Here is a 23,427-nt window from a genome sequence, read left to right as displayed (position 1 = left end):
GCAGCGTGCAGAGCAGGGGGTGCAATATCTTCTCGGAGGCCCCTTAAACGTATGTTGTTACGTCTATTTCTATTTTCTAGGTCATCCTGTTGCATTAGCAATTGTTTTAACAGCATGGAATGAGAGGTTAAAGTCTCAGCGTGCTGGTTCACCTGCAATTGTATATCAGCCGTCGTTTTTTCAAAGTCATCCATCCTAATGGACACATCTTTTCTGAAAGTTGCGAGTTCCTCTTTAATAGTATGCTCACATTTGCCAAAGCATGCCAGCAGATCTCGTCTGGTGAAGGGAGCATCCTCCTCTCCCTCACTGTCACTGCTAGAAACAGCCCCCCTCCTGGGGGGGATGCTACAGTGCTCCTGTGTCCCTGGCTAGCCTGCACAGCCGTGCTTGAATACGTGTTTCCTCCTGATTCATGCCCCAGCAGCTCTTCCCTAGACTCTCCACTGATCTGAGGTGACTCACCTCTGGAAGAGGAGCCGTTATGTAAGTCCCGTGGCGGGCCGAGAGGAGCGCGTGGTGAGGAAGGCGCCATCCTGGGGGGAGGGGAATCCTCCGATGTTTCCTCTAAAGAGCCCGTTTTATGAAAGAAGGAGCTGATTTCACGTGGCCGCGGTCTGTCTCCCTGCAGCCTGACACTGCGCTGAGATCTGCTTCCTATCTTGATGCCGGTAAGTGGTGTTATGCCAGCCGTATGAAGGGCGCGGGTCTGGGAGCCTGAAGGAGAGCGTCCTACCCGTCCACGCGCATGCGCAGTCCCCCACTCCCTCTTTTTTTGTTTTGACTGGTTGTACCATGATCAATGTATGTACAACATTGTTTTTGTGTCCTAATGTGATTGGTATTGTATCTTATTGTTGTACTTTTTATGTCAATATTTCTATGTCCTCTTAAAAAATGCTGCAATACTCAACAAGTTTTACAACCTTCAATATATATTAGGCACCTACATGCGGTGTGCCGATATAGTTAGTCTTACTGATAAGTAATAAGATACACATATTGTACACCTTAACAAGGTTAGTGGAAAATGTATTTTAATTTGAATTCTGATTGTTATCTAAATATTATTCTCTCAAAAAGGTAGAATAAAAGAAGCCAGGAACTGTTTCAATTATGTCTACTTATATGCTGATACACTCCTTTGTTGCCACCTGGAACATACAGACCTCTTAAACTTCTTTATACATCCTCACGACCTTGGTATTCTGAGAGATCCCCCTAGGGGGTACCTTTCCCCTAATTTGTAGAGCCTCTCACCAATTTATATTTATTATATAATAAGTTGCTATACGTGATATGCTCTTACCGTGATACCTGTAACTTACATACCCCCTGATCCCCCTCCAAACATCTAAAGCAGTGGTCCCCAACCTTTTGGAAGTCACCACTAATCTTACCGACTCAGGACTGCGTGTGCGCGGGGAGCCGTGTGTTACTCAAAGAAACGACACAACCCACCCACCGCCCTGAGCCTGCGATGTATAAAGGAGACATGGTCTGTGGCTTTGGCTGGTGCGCCTCCCCAAGTGGGGGCCTTCTTCTGACCCTGCTGGGGGTGCACCGGCCAGAGCCGTGTACCACCAAAATTTTGGCGAGCGCTGACTAAAAAGACCTAAATTTCCTGAAAAAGGAAAAAAGGAAAAACTTCTATCATTTAGAGTTCCACATAAAGTTACATTCTAAGTAACCATTTGTTTCCATACCTGGACATTACCTTTGGTATTTCGTTGTGGATTAATATTCTAGTGTCAGTCTAATAATAACTGCGTCTTAAATATATATACCCCTGAAGAAGCCAAATAGGTAAAACAAATCAGGTCACAAGACATTTAACAGTACTACGATATTACTACATATTGAAAACCATGGCTATGTACATCTTACTGTCTATTTGTTCTATACATGTCCCAATCTCAGCACAATCTGACTTGACACTCCTTTAACCAGTCTCCCACTCTTTCAGTAACTACTACCAGATCTCCTAATCCTCCCATTTCCAGCCCAGATATCACATCTCCATGCTAAGGATGGAGCTTAGGACCAGCATCTGTGAATGTGGACAATCAGATTTGTTTCTCCCCTCTGCCCAATCAAAGTGGCATCGGAGCAGAGACTGCTGGTGTGAAGAATGAGGCTTGGTAGTAGGAGGGATTATCCTTGGCACATAACTTTCTTTGTTTGCCAGTGTCCAATAATGTAGGTGGACATCCCCTATGATATGGTGCTTACAATATCCAGTTCTTTTTAGTAATGATGATCATATACTGTGTAACATACTAATTGCTATTCACAGTATTCTCAGTTAGTCATCAAACATGAAACATAGGCTGATGCTGACTTAATTATCTGACCATTGTAGAGAAAAAGAAACATCATACTTGCCAATGGGTCTAAAAATGAAAAAGAAACAGCTTATAAAGTTCGTTGGACTTTTGGAAAAATGTACCTCCGTGCCTGTAATGATGCCTATCTCAGCATATGTGACACTGGTTATGTCTTGGCGAAAACAAATACACCAGGTAAGAAAGTGATTTCTTTGTGTCTTTACAATTTCACACAATTCTGTGGAAAATGTGCAACTGCAAACCATAGCAACCAAATAAATTCTTTGTGTTCTCTTTCCTAAGAGAAATTTAGGAGTATAACAATTTGGTTTCAATGGACAAGAGCCCCACACATACTCCTTCAGTTTGTATATAAATCATCCTCTTAACTTCTTCCTTGGTTTGGTCTGGAAAGAAGATTTTGAAAATTATTGTAATGCAAGCACTTGACAGATAGATAAAACACTTTCATTCTGAGGTATACAGTCACACTTTACATGTGTGTTCCCTACGTATGTCTTCCCCAGAGAAGGATATATATATATTTTATTGTAGAAACATCCCTGTTCACTGAGGCATGTTTTATCTTTCCTACAGAAAAATCATAGATCTCCAAATAACTCCTCCAAGTAATTAAGCCTAAAGTGAAAATAACAGGTTTACATAGCATTTCCTATTGTGATTTTGTGTTACAACTCAAATAATTCCACAATTACTTAATATAATTTCTCAACAGTTGTAAACATAATTGTTACAACTTGTTTTGCTTGGTTACCCTCAAATGTATTGTGTAGAAAATGCTTTCTGTAATATGTATTTTATTTGTGCTGGGAAAGCAGTTGAGCTAACATCTAGTAATATGAAAATGTATTCAGATGAGTCATTTTTAAAGGAAAAGTATATCACTGAATGACAGTGAGATGCTTAACAGTTCTTAAACTATCCAGGCCAGGAAAAGGATCAGTTTGTTTTTGCTGTATATGTTCCATGTAAGAAATTTCAGCCACCTTTCTGTCCTGGAGACACAACAGAAAGTTTTCTTGGTGACACTAGTCACTAATATAAATAGATGGGTCGATCTTACTACTGGGTACTCAGTAAACGCTTGACTTGGTCCAACCCTCACTAACTCTGTCCAAAATTATTTTAAAAAACCACACATTTAAAGGCTGGACTTACACTGTTCATTGTGCATTGCAGCATTCATTCATGGTTGTGAATGAACCCATGTAGTTTTTCTTTCACAATAAACTGCAGAATGTAGATGTAAACCAGCTACTAGAGATGGTCAATGGGATGCAAGAAATTTGATTTTTATGCAAATCACACACAAAAATAATGCAAGTTGCACTTACTTAAAATTAACCTAATCAAACTCAAGTATAGCATTTGATTGGCTTAGTTTCCTATGCACGAAAATTGCATGTGATTTGCAAAAAAAGGTCATTTCTTGCATCTCATTGACCATCTCTACTAGCTACATAGGAACAATTGGATTTCAAACAAAGTCTTCCATTGCAGTCAGACTAATATAGCTTCCTGTGATTGAGTGGTTACAATGCTGCATTGTTTGTAATTTCAGAGTTGCCACAGTTGCCGCTTGGATGAAGACCAAGCCTGCTTGTATAAAGCTACGTACACACTTCCAATGATTCTTGCCGGATAATCGGCGCAGGGCTGATATTGGATGAAAATCCAAAGTGTGTTCAGAGCGCGTCGTTCACCGCCCGAACGAACGATTGTTATGCAAGGGAAGGGGGAGAGCGCGCAGCGGGGTGCCACTCCGTCGTTCTCCCTCTGCATAGAGCAGAACGGTGCTGTATGTACAGCACTCGTTCATGCATTGTGCAGTGCATAGTCGTTGGAAAGGATCGTTAAAGATCCTTTGAAACGACTATAATTGGAAATGTGTATGCGGCTTTACGCTGGGTAGGCATTGTCAGTGCTAATTCATAGACCTGTAGTTTGTCAAGTGCATCATAGCTGGATTTTGTGTTTGTTTGGAGTGATTTACAGAAGCCTGTATCTGTGTTTGAAGTGGTCATCTTTATTAAGATTGAATAGTTTAAAATGTTACAATGTTGTCTTTTTGTTGATAAGGTGCAGATGAAGAATTTATTTTACGTTTGTATAATCGCTCCTTCCTGGTACTGAAGGGGTGTTATGGATACATTGGACAATCCAGTGATGGTGATATTGTGCAGTGCAACAGACCAGTTCCAGAGTGTATTGAAATTATACCCTGTAAAATGATTATCTACTACTTTAAAGGTAAATAGATAAAAAATGCTCAGGGTTTTGACTTTGACACAGATATGAAGGGACCATTGCCCAATGCAGTAAAACAGGTCCTAAGATAATAGCAACAGGTCTGATTTGTTAAAGTTTCTGAAGACTGCAGAATATAGACTACCATTATTATTATTTTTAAACAGGATTTATAAAGCGCCAACATATTACACAGCGTGTACAATAAATAGGGGTTGCAAATGACAAACAATTACAGACAGTGACACTGGAGGAGGGGACCCTTCCCCCGAAGAGCTTACAGTCTAGTAGGTGGGGGAATTAACATACAATAGGAGGAGAGATATGTAGTGGTGGAAAGTAATGACAGTTTCAAAGGACAGAAGAAGACGGGTAGGCAAGTTGGAAAAAATGGGTTTTGAGTGCTCTTTTAAATGAGAAAGTAGGAGCAAGCCCAAAAGGAGGAGGAAGACCATTCCAGAGAGTTGGGGCAGCTCTAGAAGTCTTGTAGCTGTGCGTGTGATGAGTGAGGAAGTCAGTAGTAGGTCATTGGAGGAGCGGAGAGAGCGGCTGGGAGAGTATTTTTTTACCAGCTCAGAAATGTAATGGGTCAAGAACTGTGGAGGGATTTAAAGGCAAAGCACAGGAGCTTGAATTTAATTATAAGGTGAAATGCAAGCCAGTGTAGAAAGCTGCAAAGAGATTCATCGGATGAGGAGCGGTGGGAAGGATGGATGAGTCTGGCTGCAGCATTCATAATTGATTGTGGAGGCGAGAGTCAGGTTAGTGGAATACCAGAGAGGAGGAGGTTACAGTAGTCCAGATGAGAGATGATAAGAGCGTGTACAAGGAGTTTGGTGGTCTCAGGGGACAGGTAGGGGCGGATTTCGGAGATGTTGCGTAGATGAAAGTGACAGGACCTGGAAATGTTCTGAATATGGGGGGTAAATGAAAGAGCAGTGTTAAAGGTGACACCAAGACAATGTGCCTGAGGGGAGGGATGAATAACAGAGTTGTTAAAAGTTAGAAATATGTCAAGGGGTGATTTGGATTTTGAGGGGGGGATGATGATGAGTGTTTTATTCAGGTTGAGTTTCAGAAATGGGTCAGACATCCACAATGAGATGGCTGACAGGACGCAGGGGGCAGGTCAGGGGTGGACAGATAGATTTGAGTGTCATCAGCATACAGATGGTACTGTAAACCAAAGGAGGATATGAGACTACCGAGAGAGGAAGTGTACAGAGAAAATAGCACCGGTCCAAGAACTGACCCTTGGGGAACACCAACAGGGAGGAGAGTGGGAGTGGAGGAGTTACTATTGAAAGAAACTTGAAATGAGCGGTCAGACAGAAAGGAAGCAAACCAAGAGAGAGCAGTGTGACTGATACCAATGGAGCGCATGATTTGTATTAGAAGGGGATGATCAACAGTGTCAAAAGCAGAGGAAAGATCAAGGAGAAGGAGGAGGTAAAAGTTTCCTTGAGACTTAGCTCTGATGAGGTCATTGGAAACTTTAGTAAGGGCTGTTTCAGTGGAGTGGGCAGCTCTAAAACCAGACTGGGGAGGAGCAGGGAGAGAGTTGGTGCTCAGGTAATCGGTGAGTCTTTTGTAGACAAGGCTTTCAAGATGTTTGGAGACATATGGGAGAAGGGAGATAGGACGGTAGTTAGAGGTTAGGGAGGGGTCCAGTGAGGGTTTATTCAGGATAGGGAGAATTATGGCATGTTTGAAAGCGGAGGGGTATTTACCAGTAGAAAAGTAGAGGTTGAATAGTTCGGTTAGGGCAGGGGCCAGGGTGGAGCAATAAGCACGGAGTGGATCAGAGGGAATTGGGTCAAGCGGACAGGTAGTGGATGGCGATGATGAAAGAAGATTTCATCCACAGTAACAGGGCTGAGGGAGGCCAGTGATGATTTACAGGTGGAAGGGGAGGGTATGGTTGGAGTGGCTCAATGAGCAGAGACATCATGTCTGATTTTGTCAATTTTCTCTCTAAAGTAGGTGGCAATGTCTTGAGCAGAGAAGGTTGTTGTGGGGGGAGCAGGTGTGGGGTTTAGGAGGGAGTCAATTGTTGAGAAGAAGTTGCGTGGGTTGGAAGCTGCATGAACAGTCTTTTGTAGCTGTTTGGTGTGACTGTTGTGCTAGGGTCCGAGGTTGGCAGGACGGGGGTAGTGGAAGGTGGCAGGGGCAACTTTATCCAGAGCCAAGGAAAGAGAGTGGTTTAACTGTGTGGCAGCTTCATCTGAGGAGGTGATTTTGGAGAGAGTGGGGGATAGGGTTGCAAGGCAGTTTCAGAATATGTTGTGGTCAAGGTTACAGATATCTCTCTGCCATTGACCAGGTCTCGGGTGTGGCAAAAGAAGGCAGGATGGTAGAACCTGGGTGATCCTGAAAACCTCGACTGGTTCACAATTGAAAACATTTGTCACTAATGACACATGATTTTTTTTAGAAATCCATTCCAGGTTTGCTGGATCACCCAGGTTTTCCCATAATAGTCTATCTTCCTCAGTCTTAGTGAACTTTACAAATCAAAATCAATTTTTCATGACATTCTGGTCAAAAATTGATTGTAAACACAGAGCAGCACTGTGGTGCTGGGAACTAAGAATTTATATTTATGGTGCTTGGCACTGAACTAAAGACTTTCTTGTCAGGTGGGGTAAACCAACTGTGTGGAAAAATAATAAAAACACTGTGTGGAAAAATAATAAAAACTATCGATAGGTGAGGAGGGTCAAAAACACAGTCATTGACCATCAATAGGGGAGGAGGGTTAAAAAAAAGGCGTATGGGTTGTTTGAGATATTTGTTAATGATCACTTGGGATGGGGGGTTTGTTAAAAGACTGTAAATGAACTGATGCAGGGGCACTGTCTCTTGAGGTAAATGGTCTAAGGCTTCACACAAAAGTTCCAGTTTCAAACTGAATGCAACCACCAGCCAGTGGTGGATGTAGCCAACACTGACTCCTGTTCAGAACTGAGGAGGGAACCTCCCTGCCATTTTCATTAATTCCCCACCTCTATGCCCTGCCTTACCCAACACGGGCCTGGATCCCATGCCCCACCCACCTCTACTCCCACACCCACTGACTGGCACAGAAGCAAGTAGCAGTTGTCCTGGGGCCCTCATGGAGCTGCATACACTGCACATCGGTATATCCGCCCTTTCAACCAGCAACAAATAAACATAGGCAACGGCTCTGTAGCACTGTGGGTGCACAGTTCAAATCCCCATCTTACAGAGGGATGGACCTTGTGTCAGCTGCACAAAATAACAGTTGTGTACTTACAAGGCTATTATCATGCAGTCACTCCCTGCAGACCAGTTTAGTATGATTTTAGTAAGATTTGAAAGACACTTTGTTTAATGCATTTGCATAATCTATAAAGCATACATTTACATTTAACATAATTACGCCAGTTTTGAGGAAAATGACACCAGTTCACAAACATGTTCAGTTTGAACATGCACATGACATTCATATAACAGATATGTAAATCTCCCTGTTTTTATCTTCTCATGCTTTTTTCACAAGGTTTTAAAACACACAAATAAAAAATAAATCAATTCTTTTTTTTTTTTTTTTACCTTTTTCAGGTCAAGGCAAAATGTTTTGGAACATGACCAACCATAAAACATTTCATAGCAATGGACAATCCCCAGGAATTTTCTACATTGAAATTAGAGGGAAAAACATTCTAACCATCATGACTTACACAGGCATGTTTTTGCGGGGTGATAAAAGTGGCATCCTCATTGGTGACAGTGATAGGGTCACTAGTGAATGCTTGTGGGAATTTTGATCCTGTGTAAAGGTAAGCAGTCACTGATAACTCATTACGAAAACATTTGTATTTATTTTAGATAATGTTAAATAGTCTCAGCTACAGTATTTTGTATTGTTTTTGTTGAATTAAGTAAAAAGGCAATAGTAACAAATTTGAAAGAAAAATATGCTCAGTTACAAATGTTGGAAAGATTGTAGTGACTTCATTTCCAACTAATATGCTGTATACATCATACATAGGAGAAAGTGCCCATAAACTCCTAAAAACGTAGTCAAACACCTAATTTATTTAATAGGGGGTTGGAATTTTTAAAAGAAATCTTAGCCCTGTTTTTAGGTTTGACCTAACATCAATATATGATAATATATTCCTGAGGTGGAAGTAGAGTTACTCAACCTTCTGAGTGGTAACCTCAAGTGTGGCTCGGGTTAAAAAAAAACAGCTTAGAGCGGTATCCCCAAGCCAGACTCAGGGTAGCTAAAAAAAAGAAAAAAAAAAAAAGAAAAAAAAAATCTTACCTGGTCCCACCGGCGTCCTCCAGTGTCCTGCCCGTCCAAACCCATCCTCTGGCCACGTCCTCTTCCTTCGATCCCGGCAGTTCCCGGTGACGTCAGTGCGTTCGAGGGAGCATGGTGGGAATTTAAAATTATTTTGTATTGAATTCAATACAAAATAACTGTATTGAATCCAATACAAAGTATTCATTTTATTTTATATATATCAACTCAGACTGCAGCAGCACGGCTTTCATCAAAAAAGCCACTTTATTTGGGAAAAACTAAACAAAACTGCTTTGTTTCAGCCACAAAAGAAAAACAATATAAAAAATAGGAGGCTTACTTCATCTTAGTGGTGTGAAATGTCCTCAGTCCATCAGCATGAGCCCAACGGTAGGGGTACGTCCAAACTAGGTCTCTTGTAAAGGTCCAATTCCCCAGCCTGGGGTTTCCACAGTCCAGCAAACAATCAAAAAGGTCCACATCCACAGGACAGCATCAACAGCAACCTCCTCCAGCTTGATTCCCCACAAGCTCGCTTACAGGCCACTTCCTGCTCCTCCAGCACTCTCTTAGCCTGGATCCCTCTGGCTCTCTCTCAGCCTGGATCCCTCTGGCTCTCTCCAGCCTCTGACTGCTCACTCTCAGTCTGGATCTCCTGGCTGATTACTTCCTACTCACCTTGCACCTGAGTGCAGGTGCAAATATCCCAGTCAGGATTGAGTTGGGCCAAGGAACCCACCCTTTCACTTCCTTGGCCGGCTCCAGGACCCTAAAGAACCTTGTTTCTTTTCTAAAAACCTATTAACACTTCCTCACTTTCATCTTTCTGGAGCTATTTTAACACTTTCCCTGACATTTTAGGGACACACTAACACAATATATATATATATATATATATTACAGGTTTCAGTATTTTTGATTTATTTATGTACCTTTGTTTAACATATTTTTGTGTTTTTTATTTAAAGTTTTAATATTAAATGTAATAAATATTGGACATATTTCGGTGAGTTATGCCTAGGAGTTACAGGCCTACAATGTAAAATAAATTTTTTTGAAAGACAATGTACCACTTTTATACATATACATCCAGACAGAAATGAACCGCCGAGGAGGTTAAGGACTCCTGCAAAAGAAGATCTCTTTTAAAGAAGCTCTTTTAAATTATGTTTCATACAGAACTGTGAATTCTGTGTTGAAAATTTTTCTCCCTAAAGTGTAATGAGAGCTTCTGTAATGAAACTAAATTACAAGGGTTGTAGAACTTACCTGTAAGGAACTTACCCGTCCTGCGAGCCCGCGGTGTCCCTGGGGTTCCCAGCCACAGAGGGAGACGCCGCTGTAGCAGGCAGCATGGCTCTGCTCGCAGCTTGTCTGTCTCTGCAGGCGGAGTGATCCGCCCTGGCCAAACTACTGTTCAGCCAGGCAGCAGCCCTTGCATCCCTTTAGATATGGTTAAGGATATTCCTGCTGTCAGCACTCCTTTGCAAGTGCAAAGTAGTGCACGTCCTAGGGGTGCTGTGGGAAGAGGTGCGCGTGTTACTATGCGTCCCTCTTGTACCCCCCGAGGGGTGGCACTCGGCTGCCTCGCCCGGGGCGGACATAGTTAGTTTGAATTCCCTGCGGCCAATCAGCCGCAGGGGATTTACCCAGTCTCCTATCAGACGGTGCCAGGTGGCGCAAGGTCATTGGTCATCCTGGCCATTTAGGGAGAGCCTGTCCATCACCCCATTGCCCGCTATAGCCTCTGTTAACACAGTGTGCTTGGGTGTGTCTTTATGTGGTTTAAAGTTTATCTGTTTGTCATTACCTTAGTGACCTGGTCTGAAACTCACCTTGCTTGAACTCTGCCAGCCCTGACTTCGGATTGTTACTGACCATTCTACTTGCTGCCTGCCCTGACCTCGGATTGTTCTTGACCTGCATTTGCCTTATCCTCCTGTACTTCGCTTTATTGGACTTAACCCTTGCTGTGCTGTATGATTTTGAATAAAGCCTGATTTAAGGGTATCTGGAGTTGGTCGTGGTTTGTGTGCCCAGGCGCATTACATTACCTTATATATTTACTAAAGCATTTACATTAACACCTAAAGTGGACTCAACCGAAAAATAAAAAATCACACTTACCTTAATTCCGCAGATCCCTTGATCAAGCTGAACCTTTTCTCAGGTCCTGCACCAACCTGAAATTCTTCTTTGTTGTGGAGCTGCCATCTTCAATCTTCTTTTTCTGCGTACGTCACCTGATTTCACACTGCGCAGGTACGAAATCAGGTGCCACTGTAAAGGGGAACAAAAGCCTTTTGCGCATGCCAGATATTGGGCATATGCAGAAGAAGCAGCCAGAGATGCGTGACATAGGTATCCTGGGAGTCTCTGTCCACCCAGAAAGGGGAGGTGCTTTACTTTTTTTTTTTTAAAAGGATGTTGCAAAATGCTGTGTCCACCCTATTTAACTATTTTTACAGTATTTACTAAAAAATCATGCTGTGTTCTACGATAACACAAGCCACACAATCTACTCTTCCAAAAAGAGCTCTACAAATCAATCGGTGCTCCAACTACTTCTTCCATCCCAGATCTGATGAGAATTCACCCCTTTGTTGTATCTTATGTGCAGGATAGGTCAAATTTTGCTCAATATTTGCACCTCATATGGGTCAAACAGCACCTATTATTATATCCTAAAAACTCTCAGCAATTTATCTGTACAAGGAATCAACCTTAATATTGAGTAGTCCTTTATTTTAGGAGATGAGAATGAGAATTCACTCCTTTGCTAAATTCGATGGGTTAAACTGTGTTTAACCTTTTTACCTTTAGGTAAAATCACCCCTTTGCTGTCTTCTCTGCCCTTATTATTGGCACTCCTCATGTGTCAAACTCCACTCAATAATATCAATATTTGCATCTTCTAATAACTCCCAGGGAAATTATCCCTACAAGGAAACAACCTCAGTGATAGGAGTCTTCAGTATTACAGTGTAAAAATAATAGTGTATTGTTTTATTGTAGGTTTCATCTATAATCTCCATATGACATCAGTTAGAGAAACCCTATAAAAAAATTTTTGCTTGTAAATAAACTTCATAGGTTTTTTTTCTTAAAAAATCAAATATATTCCTATTTATCTAATCAGCCCTGATTAACTCCTTCTAGCCATTTTCTCCTTAGATTTTATTTTTTATCTGCTTTTATTTTTTGTTAACCATTAGTTTCTTTTTTGTTTGTTATTTTTGCAGCCTAGCATAAACAAAGTGCAAAATTAAAAAAGCCTTTCTTTAATTTTTAAATAACTCAGCTATGCTTTGTACCAGAAACATTTTAGTGTATTTTCAAACAGGACACACTTTATAATAGAATAAAAATAAAATAAAAACATTTTCATTTATTTTTTTATGTCTATAAACTATGTGAATAAAATATTTACTGAAAAACAATATTGCTAAAGTAAAACTTAGTTTGCTCCCCACCTCAAAAAACATGTATGTATTACTATATTAATATGACAACATTGTTTGTGATTATACAGGATCATAAAGAAAATGTTGGAATAATTGCTATAATGTAATGCACTTATGTGAAAAGATTTATAGATTATTTGGGGGTGCTGTGAACTCATATATTGTGGTTACACTTCAGTAGTATGAACAAGCAGCATATATGTTAAATATCTATAGCATATTCTTGGTTACATTCTAAGGGTTAGAGTTAGTTGGTATGTTCAGGTTTAGGTTGAGAGTTATGAAAAAGTGGCTCACGATTGAGAGGGAATAGTATGCATGCATCCACTCAAAAATTAAAAAATAACAACAGTTTTTGGAAAATGAAAATAAACAGTTAAGTTTTTAGAAAAGGTTTGCCAACTTTCATTTTTCAAATTTTCTTTAGGCTGCTGCTTGTTCCATTGATAAAGGTAAGATTAGGAAATCAGTAGTGTGTATTTTGATTTGATTTAGTAAATGCCTCCCTTGCTACCTAATTTAAAACTTTCCTAACATTCTGAATTTTTTTACTTTAAAATATTTTCTATGGTACTGGTTTGAAATGCTTAAACGTAATAATTTAATTATTTTGCAGACTATCTCCATAGAATTTTCAAGATTTTCCCCTGACATCACATTGTGTATATGAAAATAAAGAGACCAACCACTTTGGTTTTCTGGAAAGGAATATTCACTGGAACTAAAAACACAAAACAATAAATATCATCAGCAACGTCATTTTCTCTATTGTGTATTTTATGTGAAAAACTGTATCACTTTAAGCTAAATAATTATATCATATGATAGATTACTGATACACGGTGTAGTAAGTGTAAAAAGCACAAAGTAGTAAAAAATGTTTAAAGCAATGCTACTTCCATTAATGAAAATATGCAGCATATTGAACCCTGTATGCTGTATATGCACCAATTTTGTTTCTTTTCCTATATTCACCTAGTCCCATGTTAAAAAAATCACAATTGATACAGGAAATGATTGAGATTGTGATGGGGAGACCATGTCACCGAAAAGTGAATTTGGTGCTGTTATTTTGTGCAGTTTTTCAGAAGAATGCACCTACCACATATCTTCTGATGATAAAAAGACACATCTTTTTGTCCTACAGAAGAGTACTGTGAAGAAATTGTCATTTTGGTGCAACTGTTACCCAATATAGCAAAATACTATAAATCCAGGTTGCACAGTAAAATTTATTATATTTACTGGTATTGGTGCTTTGTGTAATGTGGCTTTCTTTATCTGTTTTGTAGCTTTCAAGGTAAATCTGTTATCTCATATGTAAACTAATATCACTAAATGATGTGGTGCCTGCAAGACCTGGCTTTGTGCTCAAATCAGTTCCATACTTCTCCCTTCTCCCTAGGTCCTGGATCTTAAGCCTAGGTGAAATACAGCACTCAACTTCTTTCCAAGATAATTCATTTTTAAAAGGGTAAATTCAAGCAATGAATAGTAACTTTTTTCTAAAGCTGTCTAAGCTGCCACAATCTGAATAAGCATTTTAGCCAATATCTTGCTGTAAGGATTGTTGCATCTGCCAAACTTCCAAGTGTGTAAAATGCCTAGTTTCCACTGAGCTCTGTAGTTCCTCCCATCAAATGCTGTGTCCTTTAGAGCCTATGTTGACAAGGTTTTGTTTGGGTTAAAAGGGTTGTGCATTTTCATACATAAGTGCCATAAGTCTACAAGAAAACTTACATGAACCAACTCAAACTCAGGTCAGAAGGAGGTAAACTGTAAATGTTTCTGTCAGTGAATTCTGACTGTTGCGGGCTACATCTGGCCTGCAACGTCCTTTTGTTTGGCGCCCAAGTAATCCTAAATATGAATTGCAACTGCCCCGCCGCTGCATTGAAATAGCAACGCTCCTACAATTCCCGGCATCACTCGTCTATAGACCAGCAGCCTCTCTGCCTATGCGTGGCCCCGCATTGGACTGTTTTCTAGACGCAGGGAATTGTAGTAGCCGTGCTATTCCAGTGAAAAGGGAGTTCCAGACACTCAGAACATTAAGCCCTGCATTGGACTGTTTTATTGACGCAGGGAATTGTAGTAGCGGTGCTATTTCAGTTTCAAGCTTGGCCTGCGACTTTAAGTTTTTAATTTTGGTCCACTGTGTATTTGAGTTTGACACCCCTGAACTAATTGTTTGCATTGCTAGTTTTCCCCTATTCTAAATAATGACATATTTGATTTCAGATGCTATAATTTCCAGTGCTAAGCTCTGCTTCCTGATATTCAATTGGTGCCCGGGATTTTACTAGCTACAGAGGTTTTTGTATTTGACAAAACAATCCCATAAAATAGGAAACAACTCTGGATTGGTTAGAGCTGCCTTAATGACAATCCCAGGTGGGAGTCTTCTCATCCTCTTCTTACATAGATTCTGGGATCCATTTCTACATTATTTATAAGTATAATTTCTGCACAAACCCCCCCTCTGTCCTCTTGGGTAACCTAAGATGTTCCTGTTTGGGTACCTGAAGAAGGCTTGTACTGGGGGAGGACTTCAGCTGAATCACCTGGTCCCAGCCTGGGGGGCATAGTACAGTACCTGGTCCTGCTTGATCACAAAGGAAGCCTGGGCTTCTGTTTTTTTCTTTCAATCAAGTCTCCTAGAGCAGTGATTTTCAACCACTGTTCCGTGGCACACTAGTGTGCCGTGAGAGATCTTCAGGTGTACCGTGGGAAATTATCCAATTATCATTGTCGAGTGCCTGTGTTGTAGTGACTGGCAGAGTAATGTAATACTCTTCAATGTCAGTGGGTGGCAGTAGGTAGCTCAAGCGCCTTGTTTATTTTTAGAGGCGAGAATTAGCTACAAAGTGTAATTTTGTAACACTTTTGATTTGTGGTGTGCCGCAGGATTTTTTTAATGTAAAAAATGTGCCGTGGCTCAAAAAAGGTTGAAAAACACTGTCCTAGAGGATTGAAGAATGCTGATAGGCAAGTATGTATTACTGCACATTCTGCTACATTCAGCACCAGGACAGAACATATCTATAATGACAGTTGCCTTTGTCATTGGCGAATACCAGGTAAGGTTGTAGTTTCCATTTTCTTGGCTTCATGTTGCAAAGAATATGGCTTCTCCATTAGAAGGATCTGAGGCACTGTTTTCTGTAGTCATAAAAAGCAAATGGGAGGTAATGCCAGGGTTCCTATGTGTAAATGTCATTTATACTAATGATTAAGGGTTGATTTACATGAACCTCTTTTTCAGTATCAGAAAAAGGTGGTATCCATGGTTTTAGAGCTGCCCACTCCACTGAAACAGCCCTTACTAAAGTGGCCAAGACCTCATCAGAGCTAAGTCTCAAGGCAACTTTTCCCTGCTCCTTCGCCTTTATCTTTCCTCTGCTTTTGACACTGTTGATCATCCCCTTCTAATACAAATCATGCACTCCATTGGTATCTGTGACTCTGCTCTCTCTTGGTTTGCTTCTTATCTTTCTGACTGCTCCTTTCAAGTTTCTTTCAATGGTAACTCCTCCTCACCCACTCTCCTCCCTGTTGGTGTTCCCCAAGGGTCAGTCCTTGGACCGGTCCTCTTTTCTCTGTACCCCTTTTTCGGTAGTCTCATATCCTCCTTTGGCATACAGTACCATCTGTATGCTGATGACAACCAAATTTATCTGTCCACCCCTGACTTGTCTCCCTCAGTCCTGGCTAAGGTCTCATGCTGCCTGTCAGCCATCTCATCATGGATGTCTGACCGATTCCTGAAACTCAACCTGGATAGAACAGAACTCATCATCATCCCCCCCTCAAATTCCAAATCTCCCCCTGACATATATCTAACTGTTAACAACACTGTTATTTGGCCCTCCCCTCAGGCACGTTGTCTTGGTGTCACCTTTGACTCGGCCCTCTCATTTACCCCCCATATTCAGAACATTTCCAGGTCCTGTCACTTTCACCTACGCAACATCTCCAAAATCCGCCCCTACCTGTCCCCTGAGACCACCAAACTCCTTGTACATGCTCTTATCATTTCTCGTCTGGACTACTGTAACATCCTTCTCGCTGGTATTCCACTAACCCGACTCTCTCCTCAACAATCTATCATGAATGCTGCAGCCAGACTCATCCATCCTTCCCTCCGCTCCTCTTCCGCTACATCTCTTTGTAGTTCTCTCCATTGGCTTCCTTTTCACCTTAGAATCAAATTTAAGCTCCTGTGCTTTGCCTTCAAATCCCTACACAGTTATTGTCCCACTTACATCTCTGACATGGTTAAAAAATACTCCCCCTGCCGCTCTCTCCGCTCCTCCAATGACCTACTAATGACTTCCTCACTCATAACCTCATCACACGCACGGATACAAGACTTCTCTAGAGCTGCTCCAACTCTCTGGAATGGTCTTCCTCGTCCTATTCGGCTTGCTCCTACTTTCTGCTCATTGAAAAGAGCACTCAAAACTCATTTTTTCAAACTTGCCTACCCGGCTTCTTCTGTCATTTGAAACCATCACTACTTCCCACACTACATATCTCCCATCCTTATGTGTGTGAAATTCCCCCACCTACTAGATTGTAAGCTCTTCGGGGCAGGGTCCTCTCCTCCTGTATCACTGTCTGTATTAGTCTGTCATTTGCAATCCCTTTTTAATGTACAGCGCTGCGTAATATGTTGGCGCTATATAAATCCTGTTTATTAATAATAATAATAATAATAATAATAATCCATCAGATCTTGGCCGTCTGTAATTCTTTTTTTTGTTAGTGAATGTTGACCCAAATAGTTTCCAAACTAACTACCTTAACATACAGTATGTTGGAGTTGACTTCAGGCTGACAATTTAGTTATACAATATGGACAAATTGCTTTAGGAAATCACAACTTCCATTCATTGGCAGGGTTTCATGATCAGTTTTGTGTATGGGTGCAATGTAATTTTAATTTGAGATAGGAATGGAATTTATAATAAATTTGTCTTTTGCAATATGGTGCTTTTCTTCACCATTTCTGTATCCTTCAACATTTTATTTGACAATAATTTCTGTTACTTTTCAGGTGTTTTCTCTTGTTTCAGTTAACTAAGACACAGGTCTGTTTCCCCTACAGGAGTTCCTGTTCTAGACTGCATTAACTACAACCTTTAGGCTGTGTGTGGCCAAGCTCTGGATTGCTATTGTACCTCCACTTTGTAGAAGAAGTCAAATATTCCCACAGGACAGGCCTTGATAAGGCTGATCTTGTTAATCTAAACCTATGACAAGAGCTTTAGTAATTGGAATACTCTTACATGAGCATAGACTATGTAAGGCTTTTTGGATATACACACTATAGTGACTATGTGTGACTGCATGCAAAAATCATACCTAGATTCCTACACTAGAATAGAATTCTTCCCCTTACTACCGTGTTTCCCCGAAAGTAGGACCTACCCCGAAAGTAAGACCTATCACTATTGTCCCAACCTGCCCTAATATAAGACCTACCCCGAAAATAACCTTGATGCAGTTCTCTTTGCTTGAATAGCAGGATGAGTGCTGGGGATCTCTTTATATCTTTTAAGCTGCCTAATGCCTTGGTGCCTAAACCAGACCTAAACCTAAATCTGAAAGAACATTATGGGGCAATGATTTAAACAGAAATAAGGACACAGTCTATTTGTATCTACATCATATTTAAACAGATTTTATACGATTATAGGTATATAAGACCTACCCTGAAAATAAGACCTAGTGTGTTTTTGGGAGGCCAAAAAAATATAAGACAGTGTCTTATTTTCGGGGAAACACGGTATATATGTCTGCAAATGTCTGTTCCTGTATGACCTGAGGTATTATGTTTTATTTCACATCCAATGTCCTATGTAAAGGCTATTTTTTTTTACAGTTGTATGTTATAATATATTGTGTTTTACATCATGTCCCCTCATGGCTGATAAGCCTACACCATGGCCTCTGGTACAGGATTGTTTAGGAAACTGTAACTTTTTTGTTTATTTTTGTGTAACAGTGTTCCTCCAAAAATGCTAGCTAGCTATAGCCTCCAGGGGTACTTTAACAGTCTAAGATGTCACAGGTTATTAACCTATGGCTTGGTTATGAACAGGGAACAACTGTGTCCTCACTAATTAATTTTAGGGTCTATATTTTTTTTCTAGTAACTTCTAGAAGGCTAGGTAATTGCACTTACTTCTGGCATTTTTAAACTCCTACATGTTCTGGTATTCTATCTATAGGGTAAGTTTTTTGTAAGGTACAAAATATTTTGTGATATCGATGTTCTGTTAAGACATACACCAAGTAGTGTTCGTCAGTGAAGCTGGGTGATCCAGAAAAGCTGGAATGATCTGGTCCAGGAATAAAAACATTTGCTAACAAATAGCAAATGACTTCCTGGCAATCCATTCCAGGTTTGCTGGATCCAGCAAAAATGGATAATGACATTTAGCTCTTTACACTGGAAGTGTTGTATTTATGAGTTTCAAGTGGCATTTATATTTCATTTACCATTTACCTTTGTTTAATTTTTTATTACTGAGGCTGACAGGATACTTTGATACTATGGGTTACCTGTTTTAGGTGAACAGAACTACTCTCTCATCAGTGCTGCCCTGGAAAAGAAGTTATTAGGTAACTAACTTGACTTTTTTAAAGTTATAAAGTTATTTTCCTGTGTATAAACAATGTGTAGCCAGTCATTTAGCTTACCTATGCACAGGCTGTATGTGTTTAACTGTTATTTACAGATGACAATCTGCTTTATTGTAAAACAGACTTCCATTATCTAACAAGTATTCATAATAGAATATATGTATATGGTTACAAATAACCTGTTTTCATTGTGGCATTGCCGTACAGATCTCACGTTAATAACTTTAAATGTGTATAGATCACTGTTTAGTGAATAGAACCTTCTGTTTGACCTTGTTGGTAATTTAGGCTATATTTGGATACTATAATGGAGGACACTGTGAAAATCATTTGGTAACATAATGAGTTTATGTATTATCTACAAAAAGAGAAATACAAACAGGAAACAAACAAACAGGAAAATAAAATAAATGAAAACATTAACAAAAATAATACAATAAATGACATATATAAGGAAATGACAAAAATATTTACAATGAAGGGCAAACACCCATGACTGGGTCCTAACAATGTTGTTTATCAGTATATTCCTAACAAGAACTAAAACAGGTTTAAAACAATCCAATACTGCATAAATGACCAAACTTTAATGCACATTATCATTCATTGTGTTAAGGCAGCACGTTCATTTAGCACACTGGCAAAAAGCTAAAAAAATCCCATTTATATATGATTTGAGCATGTACAGTGAATTTACCAAAGGGAATGGTAACACCGAATATTACTGAAATGAGGCTGCCAAGTCTCTGCTGCCAGAGAAAATATGGGAAGAGGAACTGTGATTTAGGAATGTCTGTTGCAAAATGTAAACAGTTTTTTTTTATTTCTCCACAATGCCTACAGATTTAGAAGTGAATAAGAGATTCTTCTTTAAGGATAACTGTACTTACTCACAAATTATCCTGTACTTATGCACAATTATCTGTTTGCCTCAAGGGTGCATCAAAAATGAATTGGATAACCTACCTTGAAGTCTGGATACAGAAATCTAGCCACAATGACCTAGTGCCCCTCCAGTCTTTACTGTCAGTTTTTTTAAATATAGTGATGTCTTCACTATCATTACCTTGCCCCCATCTAGTGGAGGCCCGGCTTACTGTCTACCTCCTAGCTTTTTGTAGGTACACAGCAGGTAAAATTGCTATTGTGTACAATTATCAGCTTGGATCAGGGAGGCATTAGGCCATGCCCATCTTTGTATTCTGGTATCTTAGGTGTCATCCAGTTCAAATTTTTGGTGCATTTTCTGGGGTAAACAGATAACCATATATGTGCAAGTACAATTATGCTATAAAGTGCATTTACTGCCTTTTTAGTCTATGAAAATATTTTAATGTGCATAAGCTTGGTATAAGTCAATTTAATTCATTCTGTACTGTTGGTTTAATGAATCATTGTTCACCTTGGACCACAAGAGTAAAATTATTTTATTTACAAAGCCTAGATTATGAACGTTTTAATGTTTTCTAAATGATCACTCATCATTTCTCATTCATTTGATCTTTTTCAGTTGCCTATTCCTTTGAAAAAAACATATTGAATGTATGCAATACAGAACTACAGCAATTCTAAAGCCAAAAAGGGGGTTGAACCCAGTGCTAGCAAGGTGTACAGAATAAAGTGACAGGTTAGAGTGTGTGTGTATATATATATATATATATATTTACTCATATGTAGCAAGGAAGTGCAAGGATTAAACTCTGCACGTTAAGACAGAAGGGGAGACCAGAGTGAACAGAGCTGATAATTCTATACTGGTTGTGCAAATTATCAAACTGATGCAGCAATACTACAAACCTGTTGCAGATAAGAAAGTTAACAGGTCATGTATTTTAACTGTGTTTTTGGTTTACAAATCATCACAAAATGTGTATTGTATCATATTTTGTACATATATGTAACTTAATCAGAAAATTTTGTGGGGTTTCCTGTTAGTAGAGGTAACCAGAGTATAATCCTTCAAATGTCCATGCTGCCCCTTCGTTATGTTTCTGACATCCATAGCTGTCCATATTTATCAGTGCTACTGGGTATCTCTTAGGTATGGGGACACTATGGAGAACAGGAAATGACAGTGGCTCTGTCACCATAGAAGCAAGAAGTGGTGTGCTTTCTAAGCTGGGTAGTTCTGCATTAAATGGAAAATCAGTCGGTTGCTTGGTATTGGTTGTAAGTGATGATATTGAGGAGACTCCTGGAAAAAACACAAAAGAATACAAAAACAGCTTAAATTAGGGAAATTAGACATTAATTTTATAACTTTCATTATAGTGTTAATTGCTTAGTGTTTATTGCAGTTAGCTCCTTTCACAAATGCTAAAACTATTTTTTGTGTCTATGTCTTAAAGCTGAACTCAGGTCAGATGACAAAACACCCCTGCAGTCTCTCTTCCTTCTCTGCACAGCAAAATGTAAATGCTAATTTTCTCTAGGGGTATTAAAAAAAGCAGTAATACTTACCTTATTCCTCATTTCCCTAGCAGCCAGTACCCCTTCCTGATCTCCAGTCTGCCAGAATGTGGGTGGGCCCTCGGTGTCCTCATGTTCAGTCCAGGATTGCTGTTCCTATATTGTATGTGATGAAGTCGGACAGGAGTGGCTAAGAGAAATGATTATGGGAGCTTGAAAAATGCATAGAGGAACAACAAATAAGGTTAAAATTACTGTGAATTCTTATCCCACTAGGCTTTATATGCATTTAACCCTTACAATGTAGAGGACCCTCTGCAAGACTACTTTTTCGGCAAAAGATAGAAAAAAAAGCACACCAGTTCCACTCACATTAAACCAGGAGACACCATAACACCCCCAATACACCGCACATTGTTAGTTCCAGATACCCAATAATATTGGAACAAGCCCCAGAGCCTAAATTAAATACTGTTTTTTAATCTGTTATGGAACCTACAGTCCATATAAACAAAAACAAGATTCCTAGTTATTAGGATCATTTAGGTATTTTTATCCCTTTTGGGGACTGTGGAGAAAGTGGGATAAGGGATAAGCAAGGTATTTAGACCAAAACACAGTGAATTTAAAAGCCTAATGTTATACATAATTTTAATTGATACTTTCAATAATTTGGTATATATTTCTTGAACTTCAAGTTTGTATTAGTTTATTTGATATAAATAGAAGGTTAATTTGATATAAATAGAAGTCTACAAAATTCATTTCCATTATTACTTTTAACTAGATACATTTGAGCATCTGATGGGCTTCATGACCTCATAAGCCTCTATTTGTTACCATGCACAACTCTTACTTGGTGCTTCTTCTCCTGTGAATGGCGGGGAAGCACTAGGGTGACACTTATAAGATGAGCTTCTGTCTGGTCCAAATGGTGTAGCATTCACAATTGGCTGTCTCTATGAAAAAAGCAATATGGAGTACAGTGAACCTAATGAACACATTAATTTAGTAGATGACTTGTTTTCATTTAGAACAATGGTTTTCTGTGACATACTGTCATTATAATAAAGTACTTGTTTTGAGCTTTAATCTAAATAAAGCCAACACTACCTAGATACACTACATTTTGATGATGTTTCCACCCATGAGCCTTTTGCCCACATAACCCATTAAATATTTTATTTAAATTTGCCTTTGTAACTTAGGGTTAAAATAAATCATTTCTGATAAAAAAAAAAAACATACTTGTAGCCAATACTATATTTAATTTGTCAATTTCTAATTTTCTGGCTGTCCATTTAACCCGCTGACATCAATATTTTTATTAGCCAGGTAACTAGCATTTTCTAAAGTAAAGGCACATTGCCACTCTTAAAAGGTTCTCTATAAGCCATAATGGATAAAAATGTTTTCACTGATGACTTGATTACCTGAGGTGACAGACAGATGTTGAGTATTGAGGAACAAGGGGTAAAACCATGGGTTAGATTTCTAAAATGTGGAAGCATCACTTCAAATCTTGAACCTGTTAGGAAATAGCAAACTGCATCTGAACAGAAAGTAATGCACAGTAAAATCGCTGTCGGTACAATCTGGTAATTTTTAAGTGCAACTAAAACAAAATACTGAAAGAAAATAAATTATTGTTGAGGTCTTTTCAGCTTTTTATTACTATATCATTGTAAAATACAGACCTACCATTGGCAGGGGGACTTTTTGGTGGCCAGGCATCTCAAGAGTACAGAACTGCAGTCAGAGCACATAGGCTTCTGTAAAATGGCTTTGATTGCAGCCAGCTGAAGCACCGCATATATGACTGCCAATAAGGCTCACTGATTGCTTATGTAGTACTCTTAAAATGTACAATAATGGTTGAGTATTTTTCCAAGTCCTGTGGAAAATATCTGAATAGGACATTTGAATACTTTACTTTTGCTGTTCTTGGTATAGCATTCAAGTCACCATGAACACTCTGGAAGTCCTACCATTAGGGTACAATGTACCATAAATGCAGGAAATTTAAAAACAG

At 39.4% G+C, this 23,427-nt stretch overlaps 1 protein-coding gene across 5 annotated transcripts in view; it reads left to right on the top strand.

Annotated features, from left to right (window-relative positions):
• FSCN3 (fascin actin-bundling protein 3) overlaps positions 1–13,089 on the top strand; it is a 29,839-nt gene extending 16,750 nt beyond the window's left edge. For 2 of the 5 annotated variants that reach the window (XM_072401951.1, XM_072401954.1), the window contains 4 exons: positions 2,363–2,522; positions 4,428–4,598; positions 8,181–8,398; positions 12,952–13,089. In XM_072401951.1, coding sequence (XP_072258052.1) covers positions 2,363–2,522; positions 4,428–4,598; positions 8,181–8,386 — 537 coding nt within the window. In that variant the 3' untranslated portion in view covers positions 8,387–8,398; positions 12,952–13,089. Of the gene's footprint in view, positions 1–2,362; positions 2,523–4,427; positions 4,599–8,180; positions 8,399–10,686; positions 10,922–12,762; positions 12,788–12,951 lie in introns of those variants that run through there. The other 3 variants (XM_072401952.1, XM_072401953.1, XM_072401955.1) reach the window with 3 other exon arrangements.
• Positions 13,090–23,427: the final 10,338 nt, after the last annotated feature.

The sequence above is a fragment of the Pyxicephalus adspersus genome, chromosome 2 (assembly GCF_032062135.1).
Source record: "Pyxicephalus adspersus chromosome 2, UCB_Pads_2.0, whole genome shotgun sequence".
Taxonomy (NCBI): domain Eukaryota; kingdom Metazoa; phylum Chordata; class Amphibia; order Anura; family Pyxicephalidae; genus Pyxicephalus; species Pyxicephalus adspersus.
Note: the sequence above shows the minus strand (reverse complement) of the source record. Positions and strands in the feature narration are given on the sequence as shown.